Here is a 23149-nt window from a genome sequence, read left to right as displayed (position 1 = left end):
CCATCCCGTCCCGCCCCCCCGCTCTCGGCGCCGGCACCGCGTCCCCGGCTGCACCGCTCTCTGTGTCCCTTCGCCCTGGGAGCCGGGCACTATTTCTCTTCCCATTTCTCTTCTCCTTTCTCCTCCCCCTGCCCCTGCGCTGGGCGCCGGCGCAGCGCTATGCGCCGGCCCCGGTCGTGGCGGCAGGATACAGCGCTCGCGGCGCTCGCTATAAGAGCCTCCCTGCCTGCGACGCCATTTTAAGCCTCTCGCCCGGGTTCGGCGCTGGGAGCGGCGGCAGCAGTGCTCGGGGCAGAGAGAACAAAACCAAACCCCATCAGCCTCGCACGATCGCCACCCGGGAGGCAGCGGCGGGGGCACCGCCGGTAGCGAAGGGGAAGAGGACGAGGAAGGAAAGACGGATCGGATCGGGATCGCCCGGGCGGCAGCCGGAGCCCGGGGAGACCCTGCGCTCTCGCCTCTCTGCAACGTTAGTGCCGTTTTCTCCCCTGGGGATGTGGGGTCTCTCCTTCCCTTCCCATCCTCGGGGCTGCCGAGGCGTCCGAGCTGTGCCCGAGGGGATGGGCTGCCCGGGAGGCGGAGAGGGAAAAGGGAAGGAAAAGAGGGAAAAGGAAGAGAGGAGAAGGAAAAGGAAAGACGAGGAGGAGAGGGCTGTGTTTGGGAGGTCCGGGCAGCTGCGGGCAGGCGGCAGCTGCAGCTCCCGAGGTGTCTCTTGGGAAGCCCGTCCTGGGGCGGGAGGGGGTGGGTGGCTGGAAAGGACGCGAATCCCCGCTTCCCCCGGGGTTTGCAGCCGAGGCTGGAGGGCTTTCCAACCCCCAATCCTCCCTTTTATTTCGGGTTGTGACTCCGGTGGGCTGCAACCCACCCCCACCGCCCCCCCCCAAGGACCGAAGAGAGCAGGGGACGGGTTGGTTTGCACGGAATGTAATTAACTAATCACGGTCAGCGGGAGATAACTAATCTGCTGCCTTGTGCGTCCTCGCTCTGACTTGCATTGCGTGTTTGCTGGTGAGGTTATGCTGCTTCTGGGTGTCGCCGGAATGAAGCTCCCCGGAGCTGGGAGCAATCAAATCTAAGTTTTTTTGTTGGTTTTTTTTTTGGTTTTTTTTTTTAATCTCTAACACCCACGTTACTGGAGCCTCGCAGCAAGCGGCTTGGGCAGCGTGGGGGCTTCCAAAGGGAAGCGCCTGCTGCCTTCCTTGGGGGACGGCGGCTCCAGTCTCCCAAACTAACCCGCTTCTGAGGTCCGTGAAGCAACTTGCTGTTACTCCCAGTAGGATTTCTGATTTCCCATGGAACAGGAAGCTCCAGATGTGGGTGTTGGTTTTTTTTTTTTTTCCTCTCCCGAAAAGCGTAGTTCAGTTCTTCTCCCGAAAAGCGTAGTTCAGTTCTCTTCTGTTCATGATCCGGTTGTTCTTGGGACAGCGAGGTTTTTTAAATCTAGCGAAACCTTAAATTCTTCCCTAGCTGAAACTTGACTTAAGGCGTCGTGTCACTTCTTTTTTTAATCTCTCCCCAAAAACTTCTACTGAAGCTTATCCCTCCTGGGAAGAAAGGACAGGCTGTGAAGGTACTGTGGACAACTTATGGCTTTAGGAGTAGCAGTGTTGATCTTTGTAATCAGCTACTTCTTCTTGATCTCTTTTCTCATGGAGCAGCCATTGTTCTGACACTGTATATTCCAGACATCTGTGGTCCTCCCATCCCCCAAAGTATGCAAGTGGTGAATGGAAAGAGGCTGGGTTGGTATGCTGAGGTCGATGGATGGAAATCAAGGAGGGGTTTTAGTAAAACAGGATCTTTATGTGCTGAGACTGTAGGAAAGGCAAAGGCGAGAAAAGTACCTGAAAGAGTATGGGGATTTTCTTGATACCAAGTTAAGACACACCAGACAGCAACTTGGCAATTATGGTTTTGGTTCTGAATGACAAAAAGGTACTACTGCAAGTCTTTAAAACAGCACAAAGAGCAAAACTTACTGGTGTTTCTTGGGAGAAGTTGTAATGTGCGTTACGGTAACTGACAGCCTAGGAACCTAGTGTTAATCTTGCACTTTTAATAAAAAGATGCTGACAGCCGCGGGTTTGTGGCTACTATGTCAATTGCCTAATGGCTGGTGCTGTTGAAAATGAAGCTGCTTAGGTGTTCAGACAGGGCTTCAAGGCTTTCTAAATTCAGCGTTCGGTATGAAACTGTATGGAGCGTCTTTCTGTTCTGAGGTTGTTCTAAAGAAAGTCATATTTGCTTCGCTGTCGATTCTGATGTTTTCTGTTCGAGTATAAACTGATATGCGTGGGAATGTTCATGTATGGCTGATCATTTCAAAGAGTGTAGGAGAGAAGTAACTAAACATGTTGATGGAGGGCACAATGCAATGCACAATAACTTCTAAAAGCAAGAGTTTAATATGAAGTAAAGCTTGATTTGAAGAGCTGACACTTCCAATGTTGTGTTATGTCCTTAGTAAACCAAGCTTCATTTTTCTTGCTTGAACAATATATAGCCTGGGATTCTTCCTTGACTGTGTCTACTGTGAAGACTAGTACTAGTTTTGCTTTGACTACATGGTGTGTCAGTAGTTGCCTTATCAAATCTTGGCCATGAAACCTGGTTGCCTTTGAGATATGTGGTTTCTGTGTGGAACAGATGTTGGCCTTTCATGACTTATCACCAAAGCCTCAAGTTTAGCTTCTCAGAACACAATGCTTCTGAAAGTTAATTCAGATTCAAAGACAATAAGTTAGTGCTAGTGACCTTCTAAACTAATTTGGTGGTATTTTGAGGAGTAGAAAGGGAAGCAACAAGAATGGGGCAGAAAGCATGGCTATTATAAGCTTTGGTCTGATAAACTGAAGTCTGAATGTGCAGTCTGAAACTCCTGGATAAGGATGTTTCCGCAAAATATTGCCTAGTAAGCAGACTAGCTTGCAAATACAGCAGTAATCAAAATAACACATGTTAATTCATAGTTAAAGCTGGTAGCGCAGGGATTGTGGTGATCATGCAGTTGCTTGCAGCAAAACTTGTTCCACGACTTTGGTAGACTGCATACAGTGGCAGGAAAATCAGGACTGACCTTACTTATCTTGAACATCGTAGTTCACAAAGCCTGATAGAACTTTGTGAGAAACTGCGCAGGCAGTTGGGACATGCTCTTGGATTCTCTCAACTCGTGTTTGCCAGCTCTGAGTCCCCTGCCTTGCTGGGTAACTGGTAATTTAGAAATGGCAGATTACCTTTGCAAAATTCTGCAGACTCCTTGGCAGTTACTGAGTGTGTGACTTTTCTTGTCTCTCTCTCGGTAAAATGATTATCCTGGTCCACTGGGTTAGGGCACTGACTTCATTGTTAAGCATTGGAAGACTTGTTTTGGGGGTGCTTTGATGTTAGGCACCAACGGAATTGGTTAGACATGCCAACGTAAGCTAGCCTGAGAGTGGTTCACTTTCAGTATCTATTGCTAGCACTTGATTTCAAAGTAAAACTTGCTGTAGACTGATCAGGCTTTAGCCCAAGAGGTTAAGGACTTAAAATGCTAGTGTTGTGCAGCCTGTGTTGCCTCTCAAGAGGAAAGGAGACGGCAAAGTTTCTTGCACTGGCAGGTAACATCAAGTTGAAGGGAGAGAACAGAAGCCTTATTCTGGCATTTCTGTCTATATGGAATACCAAATTGATAAGGCGAAATGTATACCTGTAACTCAGCCTGTCCTCATGAATGTGTTAATTATTTGATGTGAAATCAAATGTGGCCTCTGCTTCTGTTGCCATTGGAAGATGCTGTTTTCAGCTTTCATTACAGAAGACCTTCTTCTTAATTTTCCAAATTCCTTTAGGAAATAATGTACACTGGCTGGATTAGTATTGTTGAAGTACAGTACTTGCTCTATTTACTTAGTACTAAATCAGCTTTGGAGCCTTGTTTAAGGAATAAAGTAACTCCCTTAAAGGTTGAAATGAAAGTTAATCTAGTATTCTAGGTTGTTGCTTTCAAAAAGGTAATGTGAGCTGGCTGGATCTTACTGGAGTTGGAAAATGCACAGTGTGCACTGTAAGTGTATTTGCTGTAACTGGCATTTTTAGACTGACTGTGCGAAATAGACTTGTATAAATTGGAGAAGTTTGCCAGCTCTGCAGCAACTGTATCAAGTAGCTCGGCATTGTCCTGGCAGCAATTCAGGTGCCCTCCAGTGGCCAGAAATCTTAACATCCTAAAGGTGCTGATAAATGCTGTTGCCTTGACGGTTCACTTTAATTAAAAGTTAGTCAAAGAAACGTCTTATAGTGTCAGACTTCATTTGCATGTTTGTTGCTTAAGCAGTACTTTTTGGAGTGTCAGTATGTCTTATTGTAAATACATGCTTATTCTGACAGACAAGCAAAGGCAGACGCTTTCAGATTCATAAGTATTTCATTAGTGTCAGTGCGATTATGACTAATCACTCTGGTTTCTTAAACCATGGAGATTAATGTTTAACATCCGTGTTCAGGGCTGGCTACGTGGTTGCAGCCTAAAAAGAAACTCGGTTGTGGTTGGATACTTACTGTTTTGGAAGGGAGATTGTTTGCTAAAATGTTGCTGTGTTTGAGTGGAATGAATGTTTCAAGGTCTAAACAGTTGCAGGAGGGGAAGATACCTCTGTAACACACTGGCTGTCAACCTTTTTGTTAATGTACCTGATCCTGATGAATCACTGTAGAATAAGTCTCTTTTTGACACTCAAAACTTAAGTGGGCAGGAGTCTTGCGGGCTGGCAGTGGTTTGTTGCTGAACTTTATTAAAAGGTAAATGAAATGTAGCATAATATTTGCTGTAAGTTCTTATAGATTGTGGTCGTGAGGGCAGCTTTTTTTTGTGTATGGCTACACACAGGTAAGACTACAGAGTGATGTTTGATCCTGGCTACTGCCATCCCTGCTGCAGGCATCCTACTTTGTGAAAGTTAGGAGCACATGGACCAAAAGCTGTAAATTGGTACAAGTTGATTAGGTGAGTACTGCTGGCAAACTAAATCTTAGAAACACTAGCTCATCCCTAACTGAGGAAGGCAAGAGTATACATAATATAGATACTTAACTGTCTGGCAAATAAGAGATGTTAACTTTCTAAGCTGTGATAATAAAATTGCTCTTAATGTTTTGCTTAACCATGAAGATACTCGAACATAACAGAGGCTACAGGAAACCCTAGTTAAAAATGCTTACTAGTGACCAGAAGATCTCAAAGTAAACCCTTTGCTGAACAGAAGCGAACTTAGTAACTGTTTTGAGGTTACTTCTGTGAGCTGGTGGTGCTTAGTTGGTCAAAACAATTAAAACACATTAAAATAAAAAACACAAAACAATTAAAAGGGTAATGGGGTTGATAATTTTGTTATGAACTTACATTAAGTTCATAAACTTGAAACTCATACTAGTCCTTTAATACTCAGCTGGATGTATAACGCCTGATTAGTAGTTGAAGCAGTTCCTTGCATCTCATTTTAAATGCTAATATTATCATGCAGTCCTCTTTTGGACAGTGAAGTAGAATACACTGGTACTTGGAGCCAGCCTTGCCTACTAATAAAGTTAAAGATTTTGCTAGTTTTGCAGTATGCTTGCCAGTGAAAAGCTGTCCTAAACAATTACTTTCAAACATGACCTGATAATTTCTGTCAGTGCGAGCACAGCTGCTGTATGGAAACAACCAGATCTTTATAGAGGGCAGATGCCTAGTGCTGGAGGTGCTCTCTTTGAGAGGATAATTTTTTTTTTTGGTTTCAGGTCTTGGTAGAAGCTGCTGGTATCCTTCCCTATGATTTTGTCTGTAAAAGGTGGGGTTGACAGACAGACATGCAAGTCCTGCATGTTTCTCTACGTAAAAAGCAAAAATAATTATGCTGTGGATTCAAACACTAGCTTCTCTGAAGTGACAACATACAGCTGCGAGATGTCAGATACTGCAGCATACGTAAGCTTTTAAGTAGCAAAGCGTATGATACCATGTGAAAAGGTGTGGTCTTTACATTGCATGGCATGCCCGGCTGCATGACTCTGTCAGCCTTAGGCTCTGGCTGGCATCAAACAAAACTCTGTAGGACACCACTGATAAATCAAAGAAATTACAGTGATAGGTAACTGCTACTGGGTGCCTTTTGACCTCTCTAGGAGTCCTATCTATATGTAATTTCCCACAAGCTTTCCTTTAAACGCCTCTCCTAAAGATTACAGTACCGTGCATTGGAGGTATAGGAGAATGCTTGTATGATATTGCCAGCTTCATTTTGGGGAGGGCTTCCTGGCAGGCTCTGATGTTTGAAAGTTCGTCTCTTAGAATGGTTGTGCAGAACAGTGCCGAGATGAACCTCATTACTTTTTTAGTATCTTACTTGATGTGCCTTTCTGTGAATTCTCCTCCAGGTTCTCATCATTTTATGGATAACTTATTTGGGGTATTTGACGGCTGACCCTGGCTCTCAGACCGATGTTAACTATTGCTTTATTGAAACTTCTAATGGTTTGTTTTGTAAAGAGTACTTACACCTTAGTACCTGTGAAGACCTAACTAATTGCTCAAGCCGTTAGTTCCTAAACGCTGTTAGTTGCTCAGAGCTTCACCAGGCACTCAGTGCCCAGCAGAAAGATATCCCATCTGGCAACGAAAGCTCAGGGTCCATTTCTAATAGGCTTTGTTACTTGGTCTTTCGGTGAGTGGCTGAAGTTGCTCTTCAGTGATCGATTAAAACTACTGATGTCTGGGTGGCATTCTGTACTTGGGGTGAGCAAAACAAAATGTGGATCTTGGTACACTTACGTCAGTTGTCACGGTTGATCATTTGGCAAGCTGGCAGCTAGCTAGGAAGTGTAATTCTTTACTAGCCTGCTGTTCCCTTTTGCGAGGAAGGGGAGGGTAAAACGGATGTGTCCTGTAGTATGAGAACACTCTGTAGTGCTCCAGTCTAATGGAAGTGAAGTGAGGTAGGATGGAGGCTTACAGCTGTGTTGTAAAGTTCTTGTGCTTCCTTTCCCTCCGCTCTGCCACGTGTGCCTAAGGCTGTGTGGTTTCAGAAATGAGCCTTATTTTCTGCCCTTGTAAACCTTAGTCTGTCCTTCGCTAGATGGTTTTTGAGGAATAAATCCTCTTTTAATGCCACTAACCCAGTGTTTAAGTCTGATCAAGACTACCAAATGCCTACACTTCAGTTCCATTAAGCAGTTTTAATCAACATCCTTGGAGAAGTCTAGCAAGAACAAATATTTCCATGCAGTTTGTTTTAGGTGATGAGCATGTGAGTAGAAACTCTACTCTGTGCTCTTAATTGGTCTTAGATTGCTGAGGTGACTGAGAAAAGATAGGCATAAGCCTTTATTTTGTCATGTGGGGTTAAACGAACTGTTATTTAAAAATACGTGTAAAAGCTGTTGTAGGAAGACTATTCTGGCTTTGTTACAGAGAGGAATTTTTAGGTAATGTGTAAGGCAGAAGACAAAAGCTGAAAAGCCAGAACAATTGATATAGTAGCAAACTGGGATGCTTGAAGGGGGGGAAAAAAAGGAACTGGAAGTCAACCAGGAAAACACAGTGGCCTAAAGCAGAGGTAGCTTGCAGTGAGTGTTGGCAGATCTGTGCCCTGTCTCTCCCTCTTCCAATTGAATTCTGTGGATTATCCGAGCTCGTTTGTTGCCTCTTTCGGCATGCATTTAAGGATATTTAAAGCTTGGATGTTGCAGCCTGTTAACCTTTGAGAAAGGTCAGTTAAGGGGATGCTATTGAGTTTTTTTTAATTTCTTAATGTTTAATGGAGAAACAGATGTTAGACTCTCAGGTCTTAAGAGATTCTAAAGAATCTTATGATTTGTATAGTCTGTGTCTGGAGTCAAATTTACTGTGTTCTGATTAGCTATATCTGAAATAGAATGAATTGCTGTTTGCAGGGCATCTTCTGCCTTTCTCAGGCCTCAGTAGAATGCTATGTCCTGAAGTATTCCAGCTTGGATCAATTTGAGCTGGATGGGTTACAAAGGATACTGAGTGGATAGGGTACTTCACTGGGGTAAAGTGTTCTTTCTTAGTGGTTGGAGGGACCAGGGCAATTTTGCCATGAGTTAAAGTTTATGAATGAGTTTGTTCTGGTACATAGGACCAGTGAGCTGGATTTTGTTGTTGGCATGTGCTGTGGCATGCGGGTTAGGATTCCTGCTGCTATTGGTAGCTCTTAGTTTTCAGTAGAACTACAGTGAAATGGTTGAGTTTGTAACATCTTGGCACAACAATTCAATATGGTAATGCTGCTCTGTCTCTTGCCACGCAATTTCTTCTGATGTGGTAGTGAAGGCTACAGATGAGTGTTTCTATCTTCTAACCTGAAAGAAGATAAAAATGTTTGTTTGAGCTGTGAAAATCCCTGGTGTGTTTTTTTTTTCCCTTTTACAGTTAGGAAAATGCATGCTTTGTTTTCCATTGGCTGTATGGTTTGACTTGTTTCCTTTTGATGTTACATACTGTGTTAGTTCCATTTAGTTAGGGTGTCTTCAGATGGTCTATGACAAGATACATTTACCCAATATTAAACATCAACCTCCTGAAAGCAAAAGGAAGCCTGATGTTACTATGAAAAAGGTGAAGTTTTATATTTTGATTCTTGGCATGCATAGTGAGATAAACCTTAACTTTGTTGGCTCCAAAAATATTCAAGTGGTACATTGCTTTGTTTAATGTGATAGTTTACATCCCTAAGCCATTATTTGAGAGCCAGTTTTCAATGAGTTTCACAGTAGTTTATGTCCATCTGGGTCCTTAAACTGCTGGTGTGAGGAGGGATTTGAAAAATTGAATTTTCTTAATCCAGAAACCACTGTGTTGTGACTGACTAGTTTGAAAATAATCAAGGCCCTCTAATACTTGTATATAACTTTAACTTTAAAATCTTCTCCACTCACTGTATATGGCTGTTCCTTTCAGAGCTGACAAAGTGACTCAGGACTCCAAATGCTGCTGCTTTAGGCAAAATATGGGAATGCTGTTCAGTACTTGTTTTGTGGAGCTGGAATGTATTTAAGGAAAACCGTTATGTTTGATCCTTGTATGATCCCTTTGTTTAAGACTTTTTTTTTTAAAAATGCAAGTCTTCAGAGTGAAACTCACCTATGTTATCTGTTCCTACTTGGAAATAAAGTATCTTTTGTTCATTGCATGGAAAAATTGTAAACATCAACTGTCATTCCTACAGAAAAGTTCTAAAAATCCCTTAAGCACAACACTGAAATTGTACTTCCAGGACTTCTTATGAAATTTAAATAGGCATCTGGTACGTGAAGCTCAGCAGAAGCCAGATAAAAACCCTCAAAGTTAAGTTTTGTTTGCGATATCCGTGAGGATATGGGAGGACTTTATCCCTAGTTGAAGAAGGAATAAGTAGAAGTTTAAAACTGGTTTCTGGTGGTAAAAAAACTCTTGAACTTGTTTAACCTTCAAAGATGCAAGATGAAAGGCTCCTAGACCTGCAAGGCAAATAACCTGGGAAGCCTAAAATCTCCCTTCTTAGTCCAAAGCTAGAATAGTTTAAGTTAGAAACTGAACACAGATACCCTGGGTCATTACTTTTCACAAGTAATATCCTTGTTTTCATCTATGGAAAGGCAATCTATAAATCAGTTCTCATAGTTCACCTGTAACTTCCCCCTCCTTCCCTCCCTCTCAGATTGTAGCTGTCATGTTTTCTTCAGCTGGACTAAGACTTCTCCTTTATACCTTCCCACTAACTTTTTTTTTTTTAAAAAACTGATCATAGGCTTCCCTCTTTGAAGGAAGAAAAAAACCTATAATTCTTCTAGACTTCCTTCCTGTTAATCAGTTTAATGCTGTTCCTAGTGAATACTAAAGTTACTGTCTTAGTTGGATCATGTATTCACAAGACTAAAAGCTAGTAGAAGGTGAGCTTGCCTTTTGCAAGAGTGCTTATAGCTATGGGATGGGTTAGACCAAAAAATGTTTGAGACTGGTCAGCCACTTATGCCTGAAGCAGATTATATATCATGAAAGCTCCTTTTGATGTTTCCACTGTCAGTATTGTCTTAAATGATTCCCCCCTACCCCTGCTTCGTTTTCTGGAAAACAGAATTAACAGCTTACAAGATAAGGTTAAAGTGCTTTTTATAAAAATCCTTAATCAAATTCATTTCTCACATCTCCACTTGAAAACCAAGGTTAATTAGGAAGCTTCTGCTATTCTTGTATTTCTGTTTTGGGGTCATGAGTGTGCTGTAGTTATCTGATGTTGTTAGTTGTGGAACTGATGTTGCCTGTGTATTTTGGCTATTGAGTGATTGTAAAGCAGATACACAGGCAACATAATTTGCCAGCAGCTGTGTGAAACAAGACCAGTCATAAAATTAGACCCAAAGAATGTTTCCAGTAACGGCATGGTAGTGGCTGCAGTAACTTCTGAGCGCTTGGAGAAAAAATATTTACCAGTACATGTCCTTCTCTTTGCTTGTGTGTAGGTAATCAGTGTTTTTAACTGCTGTAACTGTTGCAAGATCTGCTTGTTCTACATAAGAAAACGTCATTTGGCACCAATGGTTAATGTAAAGATGCGGACGCTTGGTCTGTCCTAGGTGAGACAGAGGCATATGAAAACAGAGTTGGTAGACATGTTACCTTTAAACAGATCATGATGATGGGCTATTGTCAGCTTTCATTTCTCATACAAGGCTCAGTAACGTGCTGCGCTCAAGCAAAAGATTTCTGGAAGACTTGCAAACTTTAAGTTGCACTTGCTTTACATAGAGGAGGGGAATTGCTTATGAGATCAGTCAGCTGTAATCTGAATCAGTCTTAATGAGGAGATTCTATTGAGATTAAGGTAGTAACCTTGAAAGAAGATGGATACATTTTTATGTAATACAAGTTGCAGATGTGAGCTGTTCCATAAGCTAAGAAAATGGCTTAGGTAACAATGAAAGTGGGTTTATCTTGGATGAACTGTAGCAGAGATGCAAATGTACTATAGTCTTAATATACCAGGCAGGTAAATGTCAGGCATCTGATATTCACCCCCCTAGACATGCTGTTCTTTTGGTTCTTGTCCTCTAAGACAGAATAGAAGTAAACAGTTTGCTGTGCTCTGTCTTAATGGAGTTTAACTGCTTTAGAAAGAATATTATTTAGGTTTTACTGAAGCTGTTCAGAATTATTGTTCGGATTTAAGAAATGTTATAGGCTTATAGACTTCCTTAGCATGTACTTAACTCTTCTCCAAAATTAAAAGTTGATACCTAAGTTTTATTCATCATCAAAATAGCTCTTTTTTTTTTCTCCTTTGAAAATCAAGAAATTTGTATTGTCTTCTGTAATAAATTGAAATTAGTAGTTCATAAACCTGCTGAGCTTGCAGAACTTTGTCTTGGTTATTTAGAATTCAAATGTAAGTTTGGAATTGGTGGTACATGGTATAGCCTAGTGCAATGTCTTGTGTTGCTCTTCATATGAGAGATTTGAGATATAGATGTTAAAAAAAAGCTCCATCAATCTCCATTTAGACCCAAAGCTGATCCTGTTTGCTACACAAGTAGGTAGTGTCATGGGGGATGTTTTTAAGTAGTAAATTTCCATAACTCCTGGCAGTACAACAATATGAACTTCTGTATAACAGATCTGTGAAATTTCAGACTTGAATTACTTCAAAGATAGTGAGCATTACAGAAGCTTGCTGTTATGGTAAGATTTGTAAAGAATTCAGAGTCCGTCTGTTTCTTGATGGTTAAAATCTCTGCTACTGACCTTGATGATGTAATGTCATATGTCCAGCAAAATTGAATCAGTACTCGATTTAAAGAAGTTGGTGTATGGTTTGTGGTTGAAGGTGATAAGCTTAACTGTCCTAGCAGGGTGGGGTTTTTTGGTTTCCGGTTGCCCCCACCCTGCATGTATTGATCCAGTTTCTGTCAGGAAGGGTAACAGCAGAAACATTTGTACCCAGTCTGAGGTTGTTGCTTGCTTTCAAATGTAGCAGTTAACCTTGTCATGATGCACTGGAAGTCAGAAGCTTGTCTGAACTCTGTTTACTCCCTTGTAAAAGAGAAGAGAATGAGAGAATGTTCAATTACAGAAACCCTAAAAGCAAACTCAACATACCCCTTCTCCCTGGCTGCCTTTAGTCTACAGTTATTTTGAACTCTTGACATTAAAACAAATTTCCCATTTAAGTAGAAAATGCAACCTGGAATTGCTAGGGGGTGACAGGTGTATGAAGTGCAGGTAAGGATGTTAGAAACTTTCAAGTGGAGCAAGTAGGCTGATCTCAGGTCAGCATTTCAGACAATCTGTCTTAAGGTGAAAGAGGGTAGATTTAGATTAGACATTAGGAAGAAAGTGTTTATTGCGAGGGTGGTGAGGCACTGGAACAAATTGGCCAGAGAAGTTGTGGATGCCCCATCCCTGGAGGTGTTTGAGGCCATGTTGGATGGGGCTTTGACCAACCTGATGCAGTGGGAGGTGTCCCTGCCTGTGGTAGAGAGAGGGTGTTTGAACTGGATGATTAAGTTCCCTTCCAACCCAAGCCGTTCTATGATTCTATGACTGATAATACAGTTCTGAACATTTAATTAGGTATTCTTCATCGTTAACTTGTATAGGTTCTTCATCTTTGTATTGAAGTAGTGTTGCAGTGCATCAGCTAGCATGGGCTGTTGGATTGTACCAAATGCTACAGCTATTCTTCTGATCTCTTCACCCTGCTGAAACTGCAACAATCATTTGAGTGCAGTTGCTATAAGCCAGCTATCTTCATTTGTGCAGAATTCAATGTGGTAGGAAATTATCAGTTGTTCCCAAGCTCCTCGTTGCATATTTGAATCTGAACTATCTGAAAGCACAATCGGTGCACTTGACTGGTTCATCTGCCAGTACGTCAGCTTCAAAATGAGGGGTTTTCTTAAAGGTGTTTAGGACTGTAAAGGGTTGTTTGTTTTTTTTTTTTTTTTCCTTCACCTTACTGCTGCTACTTCCAGGCTCCTTACAGAACGTTGGAAGAAGCCAGTGTTCATGGGACTTGAAAGAAATTGTTATTGTCAGTGCATCCTCCATGCAAATTGTGAGTATGCTGAGTTGGGCAGTCTCTTCCAGGCTGTGAAGTAGAATCGGTTTAGAGACCGACCTAAGCATTTCCAATGGTGTGGCAGGGTACTTGATGTTGTGTTATGTCTCAAATCAGCTCTGTGCTGCTTATCTGCTGCAGATGCAGATCTACTGTCCATTGTAGAGGAGCCAGGAAAGGATTGCTGCCAAAAGTTACGGGAGTGCAGAGTCAGGACAAACGGCACTGGCACTTGTACAGCAGGGTAATGAGTTTACTCAGGAGCTGCTGGAGTATCCTGCAGCTGGCTCAGAGGCAGTGAAATATAAACTGCCCTCAGAGTGGCCTAACCTATTCAGTGTGAGTCTTAAACTGCAGGCCTGTCTTCTGTTTTAATGATTTTCTAAAAGCTACACCTAAAGGAAACTCTTAAACTGGAAAATCTGTCTTTAGACAGATATAGTGTCAAATGGACCTTGTTCTCCTGACATGGTACTGCAAACCTGTCCTTTGAAGAGATTAGTGGTTTGCCTTTACTTCATTGTCTAGGAATGTTTTGATCAGCATAGCTCTAACACCTAATGGCACATGGAAAGGCCATTGCTGGAGGAGATGGTTTTGCTCACTGCACTAGTTACCACTACAAATGTTTCTACTTGGCTGGCTTCCAGAATAGGCTGTCACCAGCTCTGGGTCTGTGCTGGAAACAGTGGTGGAGTGGGGGGGGAAGGGCGAGGGTGAAGGCAAGCAAGTGTAATAAAAGCTATGGCAGCTTTGAGTGACCCCTTGTGAAACTGTAGCCTCAAATTTCTCTTTGTGGGTTATTGAAGAGGCGGCTACAGATTTATGGTACAAATAATTCTGTACTGCTTGATGATATCAAAAGGTGCATACTGAAGATTTTGAGAGGGCAATTGTTCATATTTCAGCCTCCTGCTCTCAATTTTCTTGGCTTTCTGAGAGGTGGGGTAAAAGTGAGTTTGACTTAATGTGTGCAACTGAAGGAGATCGTTTGTTTGAGGCTGGTTCAGTTTTCAGTTTAACTTCATGGAAGAGTATTTTGTGTAGGAAGAAAACATTCTTATGCTACAGGGAAGAAGTAAAGGAGGAATTTCAATTATAACTTTTTAGGTAGTCTTTCTACCACTGAAATAATAGCAGCTTGCTTTAAATGGCCATTTCAGCTTCCCCCATGAAAATCCACGTTGTAGCCCTGCGTCAAACAGCTATAAGAGATATATTTGCTGGTGTCTCTGTCCTTGAGAGAAATGAGAGTCTCTGACGTTTAGCTCATGTCTTTGTGTTATGCCCAGGCTGTGGGATTTAATGTCTGGACTTCATCTCATGAAAGGACAGTGAAGTAAAAAATGACTCTATCATGGTCAGTCTTCAATTCTGTTTTGCAGGTAGCTTTAAGAGGTGAATATATCTTGCATATAGCCTGGGTAATACATCTCATTCTTTTACGTCTCTGTCCGTTGAGGCTTGCTAATAACCATTTGAATATACTCACTGTGGTAATGAAATGGCAACATGTGCAAAGTCTTGGTTTGCAATTTTAGTGCTGTAATATGAAATCGTGTCTTGCTAGCTCTGATTAGTGTTTAATGAGTTCTAACTCTGCTCTTTTTTAGGGTCTCTGAAAGGTAGCAAGAAAGTTCTGGGAGCACAACAAGCAACATGGCAACCCAAGGTATATAATGCATTGCAATTTGTTATTAGAATCAAGGAGTTCTAAAAAAGGGCAACTAGATTGGCTCCTTGTTCCTTTTTAGCTTTTTAAAGTCACTTAGGTTGAATGTCTGCTCTACTATAGTAATTAATACCCTACCACTGGACCTCAAACGCATTTGTCATCGTAAGCATTTTGGATCCCTTAGGTGCAGTCAAGTACCTAATCGTAATATGTGGAAAAGAGAACCTTTAAGCAGTAGACTAAGACAGTCACAATAGCAGGGGTCGCTCTGCCTGTCAGTCAGGTTTGTAGATGTTTGCATTGGTTCAACATAAAGCCTTGGTTTAAAACTGTCTTACTTGTAGTGCTACCTCTGCTGGGTTGAGGTAAGCTTTTAGAGCAGTTTGTTTTTGTTTAAGGTCTGTGGTATCTCTTGGATTAACACGTGCTGGAGTAATTGAACCGAACTTAATTCTTCAACAATGATTTCTTACAGCTGACTTGATGGAGTTGGATATGGCAATGGAGCCAGATAGAAAAACAGCAGTCAGTCACTGGCAGCAACAATCATATCTGGACTCTGGCATCCATTCTGGTGCCACAACAACTGCTCCCTCCTTGAGTGGCAAGGGAAATCCTGAAGAGGAAGATGTGGACACAACACAAGTCCTGTATGAGTGGGAGCAAGGATTCTCTCAGTCCTTTACCCAGGAGCAAGTTGCTGGTAAGATCTTTAACAGTGGTTTGCTTAGGCATGCAGCTTGAACAATCCAGAAGCCTAAATACTGAATTATTGCTGATCTAGGAAAATGAGCTTTTTTTATTCCAACAACGTACCTTGTTTTTCAGATATTGATGGCCAGTATGCAATGACTAGAGCTCAGAGGGTGCGTGCAGCTATGTTTCCTGAAACACTGGATGAAGGAATGCAAATCCCATCCACGCAATTTGATGCTGCTCATCCAACTAATGTGCAACGCCTGGCTGAGCCATCCCAGATGTTAAAACATGCTGTTGTTAATTTGATAAACTACCAGGATGACGCTGAACTTGCAACTCGTGCAATCCCAGAGCTGACCAAACTGTTGAATGATGAGGACCAGGTAAACTTTTCCTTTGTCTCAGCGTAGCTTGCTTTTGGGGCTTCTTCAATGGCCTTAAACATAAAAGCTGTGTTCAAATATTTCTCTAGGTGGTGGTGAACAAGGCTGCAGTTATGGTTCATCAGTTATCCAAAAAGGAAGCATCTCGCCATGCCATTATGAGGTCTCCTCAAATGGTATCTGCTATCGTACGTACCATGCAAAACACAAATGATGTGGAAACAGCCCGTTGTACTGCAGGTACACTACACAATCTCTCACATCACCGTGAAGGCTTGTTGGCAATCTTCAAGTCTGGAGGCATCCCTGCTTTGGTTAAAATGCTTGGGTATGTATACTGCTAAGATGGTACTCGTGTTTGCGAGTTGGTACTGGTAGGTGCACAGGTATTCATGGGGCATTTTTTTTCCTTCTGTAGGTCCCCAGTGGACTCTGTGCTGTTCTATGCCATTACAACTCTTCACAATCTCCTGTTACATCAGGAAGGAGCAAAAATGGCTGTCCGTCTAGCTGGTGGGCTGCAGAAAATGGTTGCCTTGCTCAACAAGACAAACGTCAAATTCTTGGCCATCACAACAGACTGCCTTCAGATTTTAGCGTATGGCAATCAAGAAAGTAAGGTAAGTGCCTCTACTATTGAAGCACTTAAAATGAGCAAGCATGCTGTGAACGGCCTAACTGTTCTTGTATGCTGGCCTCCTTATTCTCAATCTTCAGGTGTGCTGGGCTTCTGCCAGTCTGTCCTGACCTTGTAAGAGGTGAGGGGTGCAGGGAATTAATTTGCAGAAGTGCAGTCAGGCTTACAGTGAGACTAGGAATCTTTCAGACCTGACTGGCAGTTATGAACAGTTTTTTAGAGATTTGTAACCTATGACTGGTGTAAGGCATGAACAGTTTCTACCTACTGACATGCGGAGGAAGTGACAGGTAAATGTTACTTTTGCTGTCTTTCAGCTGATTATTCTGGCAAGTGGTGGACCCCAGGCTCTAGTAAACATAATGAGGACCTATACTTATGAGAAACTATTGTGGACCACAAGTAGGGTGCTGAAGGTGTTGTCAGTCTGCTCCAGCAACAAACCTGCCATTGTTGAAGCTGGTAAGTACCTTGTACCCATGATAAATTAAAGCTCCATGGTACTGCAGGATCAGTATATCTTACCAATGAACAGAAGATGCTGGCATCAGAAATTGAACTTGGATTGGTCCTTCACTCCATAACTAATTATGGAGGCCTTTAGTATACAGAAGTATTAAAGGCAGTCTGTTTTAAGTAAGTCTGCATTGTTAGCTGGATGGCTTAGTGGCTGAGCATTGTCAGAGTGGTCCCTGTACAGTATGCGTACATTTAAAAGGTCCAGTCTCGCAAAAAGAATCTTGGTCTCCTGTGTGATGATGAAGGGTTAGGGCCTAGCCATATTATGATACTAGTGTGAGATATGCACTTGGACTTCAAGAAAGAAAAGGACCTGACTGTTCACAAGATCAGCATCCCAGTAATGGTGTCAAATCTTGTACCATCTTATAGGTGGGATGCAAGCTTTGGGACTCCATCTCACAGATCCAAGCCAGCGTCTTGTCCAGAACTGTCTCTGGACTCTGAGAAATCTGTCAGATGCTGCAACGAAACAGGTAAGTGGCTCTTCTAAGAGATCAGGATCAAAAGCCAACATGGTAGAAGAGGAGAGATTCTGAATTTTTCTTCCCTGTTTTTTGTAGGAGGGAATGGAAGGCCTTCTAGGAACTCTCGTTCAGCTTTTAGGATCAGATGATATTAATGTTGTGACTTGTGCTGCTGGCATCCTTTCTAACCTAACCTGCAACAATTACAAGAACAAGATGATGGTGTGCCAGGTTGGTGGCATTGAGGCTCTTGTGCGCACAGTTCTTCGGGCTGGAGACAGGGAAGACATCACAGAACCTGCTATTTGTGCGCTACGTCACCTCACCAGCAGACATCAAGAAGCTGAGATGGCTCAAAATGCAGTACGTCTCCATTATGGACTCCCTGTGGTGGTTAAACTGTTGCACCCACCGTCACACTGGCCTTTGATTAAGGTAAATAGTAGTTAACAGCTTTCAGTGCTGAAAACTGGTGTTTTTTCAAATGTAGCTTTAACTGTGGAAAACTGCTTCCAATGTGTTGGGGAATGTAACTTGTCTGATGGGAAAGTTGCTTCAATTGAGCATCTTAATGTGTTGTTTCTTGAAGATTTAAGCATTTCAGATCAACTGATTAAAAAAACAAACTGCTAACAGCAAGCACCCCCCTCATATTCTCTGTTAACTGCAGGCTACTGTTGGTTTGATCCGCAATCTTGCTCTCTGTCCTGCAAACCATGCCCCACTTCGTGAACAAGGTGCTATTCCAAGGCTAGTTCAGTTGCTGGTTAGAGCACATCAAGACACCCAGCGACGCACTTCTATGGGTGGGACACAACAGCAGTTTGTGGTAAGTGGCATCACTGACTGAAGCTACGTGTAAAACTTGGCTCTCAAACTCCTCTGTCGGTCTGCCTCAGCTGTGTATTGTTTGGTCTACATAGCTGTTGTCTTATTTTCCCTAATTTATGTTAGTCTCTTGGCATGCCCATGATTCTATCTCAGCAGACCTGAAGCTTTTCTTAAAAATGCCAAAGCCTTGGTCTGTATTTTAATTTGACCATTTAATTCTGAATGCTGTAGATAATAGAAATACTGGGCTTTGCCTACCTTGGCAAGGCAATTGATTCTTTACCAGAAAACCAGAACTGCCTCATCCATTTCAGAGTCTGGGTTTAAAAACGGTCTCATAGCTTATTGTGTATTTCCAAGGGTTCTTAGAACTGTTAAAAGCGCTTAGAAGCTGTACAGGCTCCATACTTGTAACCCATTTAGGTACCACATCAATATGGCAAGATCAGCCTCCGTTTTTTGCCCTATTAAACACATTACCAAAGGGGAGGTTGCCTTAGTATGAGCCAATGGAAGCAATACCTACATGAGTGTAGTTAATACCTGAAGAAGCAGGAGGGATCTTTTTGTTGCTGATAATCACTGCTTCAAGTTTAGTAAACTCCCAAGCTAATTCGGCTTGGTGGGGAGGGGAGAATGACAAAGCCTGTGTTGTCAGATGTGAAGTTGAATGGGAATAAAAATGAGACCACTGAGAGGAGCTCCACCGAGATACTTCACTTGCTGAATTTAATTGGATAAACCGAACCCAACTTCTAGCAGCGATGTTAAGTTTGAAGACCACCAGTAGACAGTGGATATGAGCCCTGTTGGGGAAAGGGGGCATGTGCAGGGTTCAGTCATTTGTTGATAGGGCAATCAGCTTGTTGACAGTCATTTTAGAAGATAGCACGCAATAGCTCAACTTCAAAAAATGCTTTTTTCTTTCCCTAACTAGGAGGGTGTGCGTATGGAAGAAATTGTCGAGGGCTGCACTGGAGCCCTGCATATTCTTGCACGTGATGTTCACAATCGAATTGTAATCAGGGGTCTAAATACCATTCCACTATTTGTGCAGGTAAGTAGGAGCTCAAGACAAGGCTATAATACATAGCGTGTATAGAACTAAAAAAGAGTAGAATGGCTCTTGTGCTTCCTTGGTAGAACTGCTAAGTCAGATTGTGCCGAAGAGCTTGTTCCAAGCAGAATTGCTAAAGAACCCCTTGTTTTGCTTGCAGTTGTTGTATTCTCCCATTGAGAACATCCAGAGAGTAGCTGCGGGTGTACTTTGTGAACTGGCTCAAGACAAAGAAGCAGCTGAAGCAATTGAAGCTGAAGGTGCAACTGCTCCTTTAACAGAACTGCTTCATTCTAGGAATGAGGGTGTTGGTAAGTGAACTTAAAAGATAGGTTTCATACTTGTGTTAGAAAAGTTGCTAGAGTACTTGACCTCTACTAAAATATCTCTTCTTTTCAATAGCAACATATGCAGCTGCAGTGCTGTTCAGAATGTCTGAGGACAAACCACAAGACTACAAGAAGCGACTTTCAGTTGAATTGACAAGCTCTCTGTTCCGGACTGAGCCAATGGCTTGGAATGAGGTGAGTTGTGTCCTTGTATTAATGGCCCCTTGGTGGAGACCTTGCTTCCAAGTTCCTCACTCCTTCCAGCAGTGAAGTGTAGATGCCATCAGTGATACAGGCCCAGCTGTACCTTCTTTACTCTCTTTACATGTTCAGGTTGGGTGAACCTGTGGCAAACAGCCTTAGAGCTGCTTCTTCCCTTGCAGACAGCAGCAGTAGAGAATGGACTCTTCCTAAGGTTTATAATTTCCATTATGTTCACTAGCGTGCAAGGCTTTGTAGAACAACTTTGTACATCAGTGCTGCTTGTCAGAACCTAATGAACTAGTGACTGCAAAAACTGAGGCTTGAGTGATATGAGGGAAGCATAAACATAAAACGTATCCTATGAGGCTTCTATCAAGCAAGCCACGTAGAACTAATAATTTTGGGGCAGGGATACAACTTGTGTTCAGCTTTCAGACTTGAATATGTTTGCAGGCTCATTATCCACACACTAGGGCGACACAGTGAATTGAGACTGAAAACAAACTGTGTGCATGGGGTAGAGAGAAGTTTTCGCTGTCAGACTTCCTCCAGATTCTTAAGATTCAGGAGCCTAACCTGTCTTAACTTCTGTGTATCTACTAAGTAAAGGACAGTGGCCTATGTACTGTGACAGTAACCTTTGTACTATTTTGGTACTTCTGTTCTCCTAAAATTTATATCCACAAGAGTAATGTGGGGAGGAAAAGAGCTAAAATGGAACATATCACAGAGATTGGAGTTACACAATTACACTACAGACAGGCAATTTCTTTGGTAATTGGGACAAACGGAGGGAGGTCCCTTCTGGACTCTTCAGTGTGCTGTTGCTGGCTTGGGAATCTCTGAACAGCTGACTTACAGGAATTGGGCAGGTGTACCTGAGGAGTAGTGTTCCTAAATCTACCCCATCTTTTTTTGTTCCAAACCAGAACGTTCTTTCCAGTGATCTCTAGATTCCTATGCATAAATCTGGCTGTTACATATTGGATGCAGATGCTTGCATAGAAAGGCATTTCATGTTCACAGAAGTACCTTGCTGCAGTGCTCGCTGCAGAAGAGTTGCTAAAAAGGGATCTGCGGCAAGCTGCAAAACATCTTGAATGCAGAATTACTGGTGCTGGCTTAAAGGCCTGATATTAAACCTGTTTTGTAACTTTTCTGTGTACATGTAGACAGCAGATCTCGGACTTGATATTGGTGCCCAAGGAGAACCTCTTGGATACCGCCCGGATGGTATGTGTCCTCGCTTCCTCTTGACTAAACTTAAGTTGGATGAAGTCAAGTCATAGATTTTAAAGGAGAACTGCAAATGAGTGAAGAGTGTTACTCTTCAGTAAGGTACTGCAAACTGACAGGCTGATGGGGAGCTGCCAGCTCAAATAATTGGTTTCTGCAACACCACTGGCAGCACTGGAGTGGGAGCCGTATGAAGAGGCAAAACTGTTGTCTCTTGTCTGACTCCTGTGGGAGAAACTCCCACTGAGCTGTTGTTTCCAGAAATCTTTTTAATCCTCTACAAATGGACTTGACAATTCCAATAGTGCAGTTTTTCTTTAAAACAAAAGCTGGTATTGAATGTATTAGTCTGTAAGTGTCTGTAGACTTAAACACAAACCTGTCCCTAAGGATTCTAAGCTATTTTTGACTAGTCTTTCAGAAGTAAGTCTACAGTCTCGGAGCCTGGTTTTGCTGCAGTATTGTTGAATTTTAGTACTGTTGATTGTGCAGACTAATGGCTTGGCTGGAATCTGCTCGTGCTTCTGACTGCAGTGTGCTTTGTCTGCAGAATCGTACCGGAGGGCTGTTTCGAACAATGGAATAACCATAAGGGCAGGCAACAGATTGTTTTGAACTTGGCTGAACTAGAAAAAAAAATTAGATGGCTACAAAGATCTTCTCACACACTGATACTTGCAGCTTCTGATGCATCTAACATCTGTTAACATTATGCTTTTTTTCCCTCTGCCACCTTTAACTTTCTTAGATCCTAGCTACCGTTCTTTCCACTCTGGCGGATACGGTCAGGATGCCTTGGGTATGGACCCTATGATGGAACATGAAATGGGTGGCCACCACCCTGGTGCTGACTACCCAGTTGATGGTCTGCCAGATCTTGGCCATGCCCAGGACCTTATGGATGGGCTGCCTCCAGGTGACAGTAATCAGTTGGCCTGGTTCGATACTGACCTGTAAATCATCCTTTAGGTAAGAAGCTCCAACCTTAAATTTAAAAACCAAACAAAAAGAGGAAAAAAAAGATGATTGCACTCAGGACTTGGTTGGCAGGGAGGGATTGGCTCAAATGGGTCCCAGTGTGCCAGAATAGTGAATAAATGCTCTGGAAGCACATGATCAGTACACTCCAAACTGACTTCTGCGGTGAAGTGTGGAAGTAATTAACTGTAATGTCTTGTGCACTAGCTTCATGCAGTCTTAATGTGCGAGAACAGCCTTTTACACAGGAACACTGACACTTGTTCTTTTTCTCTTTACAGCTGTATCATCTGAATGAACTTGCATTGATTGGCCTGTAGAGTTGCTGAGAGGGCTCGAGGGGTGGGCTAGTATCTCAGAAAGTGCCTGACACACTAACCAAGCTGAGTTTCCTATGGGAACAATTGAAGTAAACTTTTTGTTCTGGTCCTTTTTGGTCGAGGAGTAATAATACAAATGGATTTTGGGAGTGATTCAAGAAACGAAGAATGCACAAGAATGAATTGCAAGATGGAATTTATCAAACCCTAGCCTTGCTTGTTAAAAATTTATTATTTTTTTTAAATCTCTGTAATGGTACTGACCTTGCTTGCTTTGGAAGTAGCCTTTCTTTTTGCAGTAATTGTTGTTAGGTTTTTTTTTTAAAGTCTCTCGTAGTATTAAGTTATAGTGAATATGCTACAGCAGTTTCTAATTTTTAAGGATTGAGTAAAGGTGTAGAACACTAATTCATAATCGCTCTAACTGTATTCTGAATAAAGTGTAACATTGTGTAGCCTTTTTGTATAAAAAAACTAGACAAATAGAAATGGTCCAATTAGTTTCCTTTTTAATATGCTTAAAATAAGCAGGTGGATCTATTTCATGTTTTTGATCAAAAACTTTATCTGGGATATGTCTGGGTAGGGGCCAGTAAGAACTGTTTATTTGGAACCTTGTATTGGACAGTTTACCAGTTGCCTTTTATCCCAAAGTTATTGTAGCCTGCTGTGATACAGATGCTCATGAGAAAAATGCAGTTATAAAATGGTTCAAAATTAAAGTAAACTTTTAATTCA

The 23149-nt window shown here is 42.2% G+C and overlaps 1 protein-coding gene across 4 annotated transcripts; it reads left to right on the top strand.

The window, feature by feature from the left end:
- Window positions 1-260: 260 nt before the first annotated feature.
- On the top strand, window positions 261-23149 carry CTNNB1 (catenin beta 1). Of its 4 annotated transcripts, none has more exons than XM_054058093.1 (16): window positions 262-469; window positions 14690-14748; window positions 15227-15454; window positions 15580-15833; window positions 15923-16161; window positions 16252-16453; window positions 16788-16932; window positions 17362-17465; window positions 17553-17891; window positions 18127-18285; window positions 19225-19344; window positions 19505-19655; window positions 19747-19868; window positions 21050-21110; window positions 21862-22082; window positions 22373-23149. In XM_054058093.1, exons 2-15 carry the CDS (start codon window positions 14736-14738, stop codon window positions 22068-22070), a joined length of 2346 nt encoding a protein of 781 aa, XP_053914068.1. In that variant the 5' UTR covers window positions 262-469; window positions 14690-14735; the 3' UTR covers window positions 22071-22082; window positions 22373-23149. The 4 variants fall into 4 exon arrangements, with proteins under 4 accessions (XP_053914071.1, XP_053914068.1, XP_053914069.1 ...); XM_054058094.1 differs by lacking the exon at window positions 262-469 and adding an exon at window positions 4969-4987; XM_054058095.1 differs by lacking the exon at window positions 262-469 and adding an exon at window positions 13055-13073.

This window comes from Cuculus canorus, chromosome 2, assembly GCF_017976375.1.
Source record: "Cuculus canorus isolate bCucCan1 chromosome 2, bCucCan1.pri, whole genome shotgun sequence".
Classification (NCBI taxonomy): domain Eukaryota; kingdom Metazoa; phylum Chordata; class Aves; order Cuculiformes; family Cuculidae; genus Cuculus; species Cuculus canorus.
Note: the sequence above shows the minus strand (reverse complement) of the source record. Positions and strands in the feature narration are given on the sequence as shown.

Excerpts from the sequence above, each read along its gene's own strand:
- CTNNB1 (XM_054058093.1), top strand. Across the intron at positions 17,892-18,126 it reads CACACTGGCCTTTGATTAAG|GCTACTGTTGGTTTGATCCG; the intron begins GTAAATAGTAGT and ends TGTTAACTGCAG. Across the intron at positions 18,286-19,224 it reads GGACACAACAGCAGTTTGTG|GAGGGTGTGCGTATGGAAGA; the intron begins GTAAGTGGCATC and ends TTCCCTAACTAG.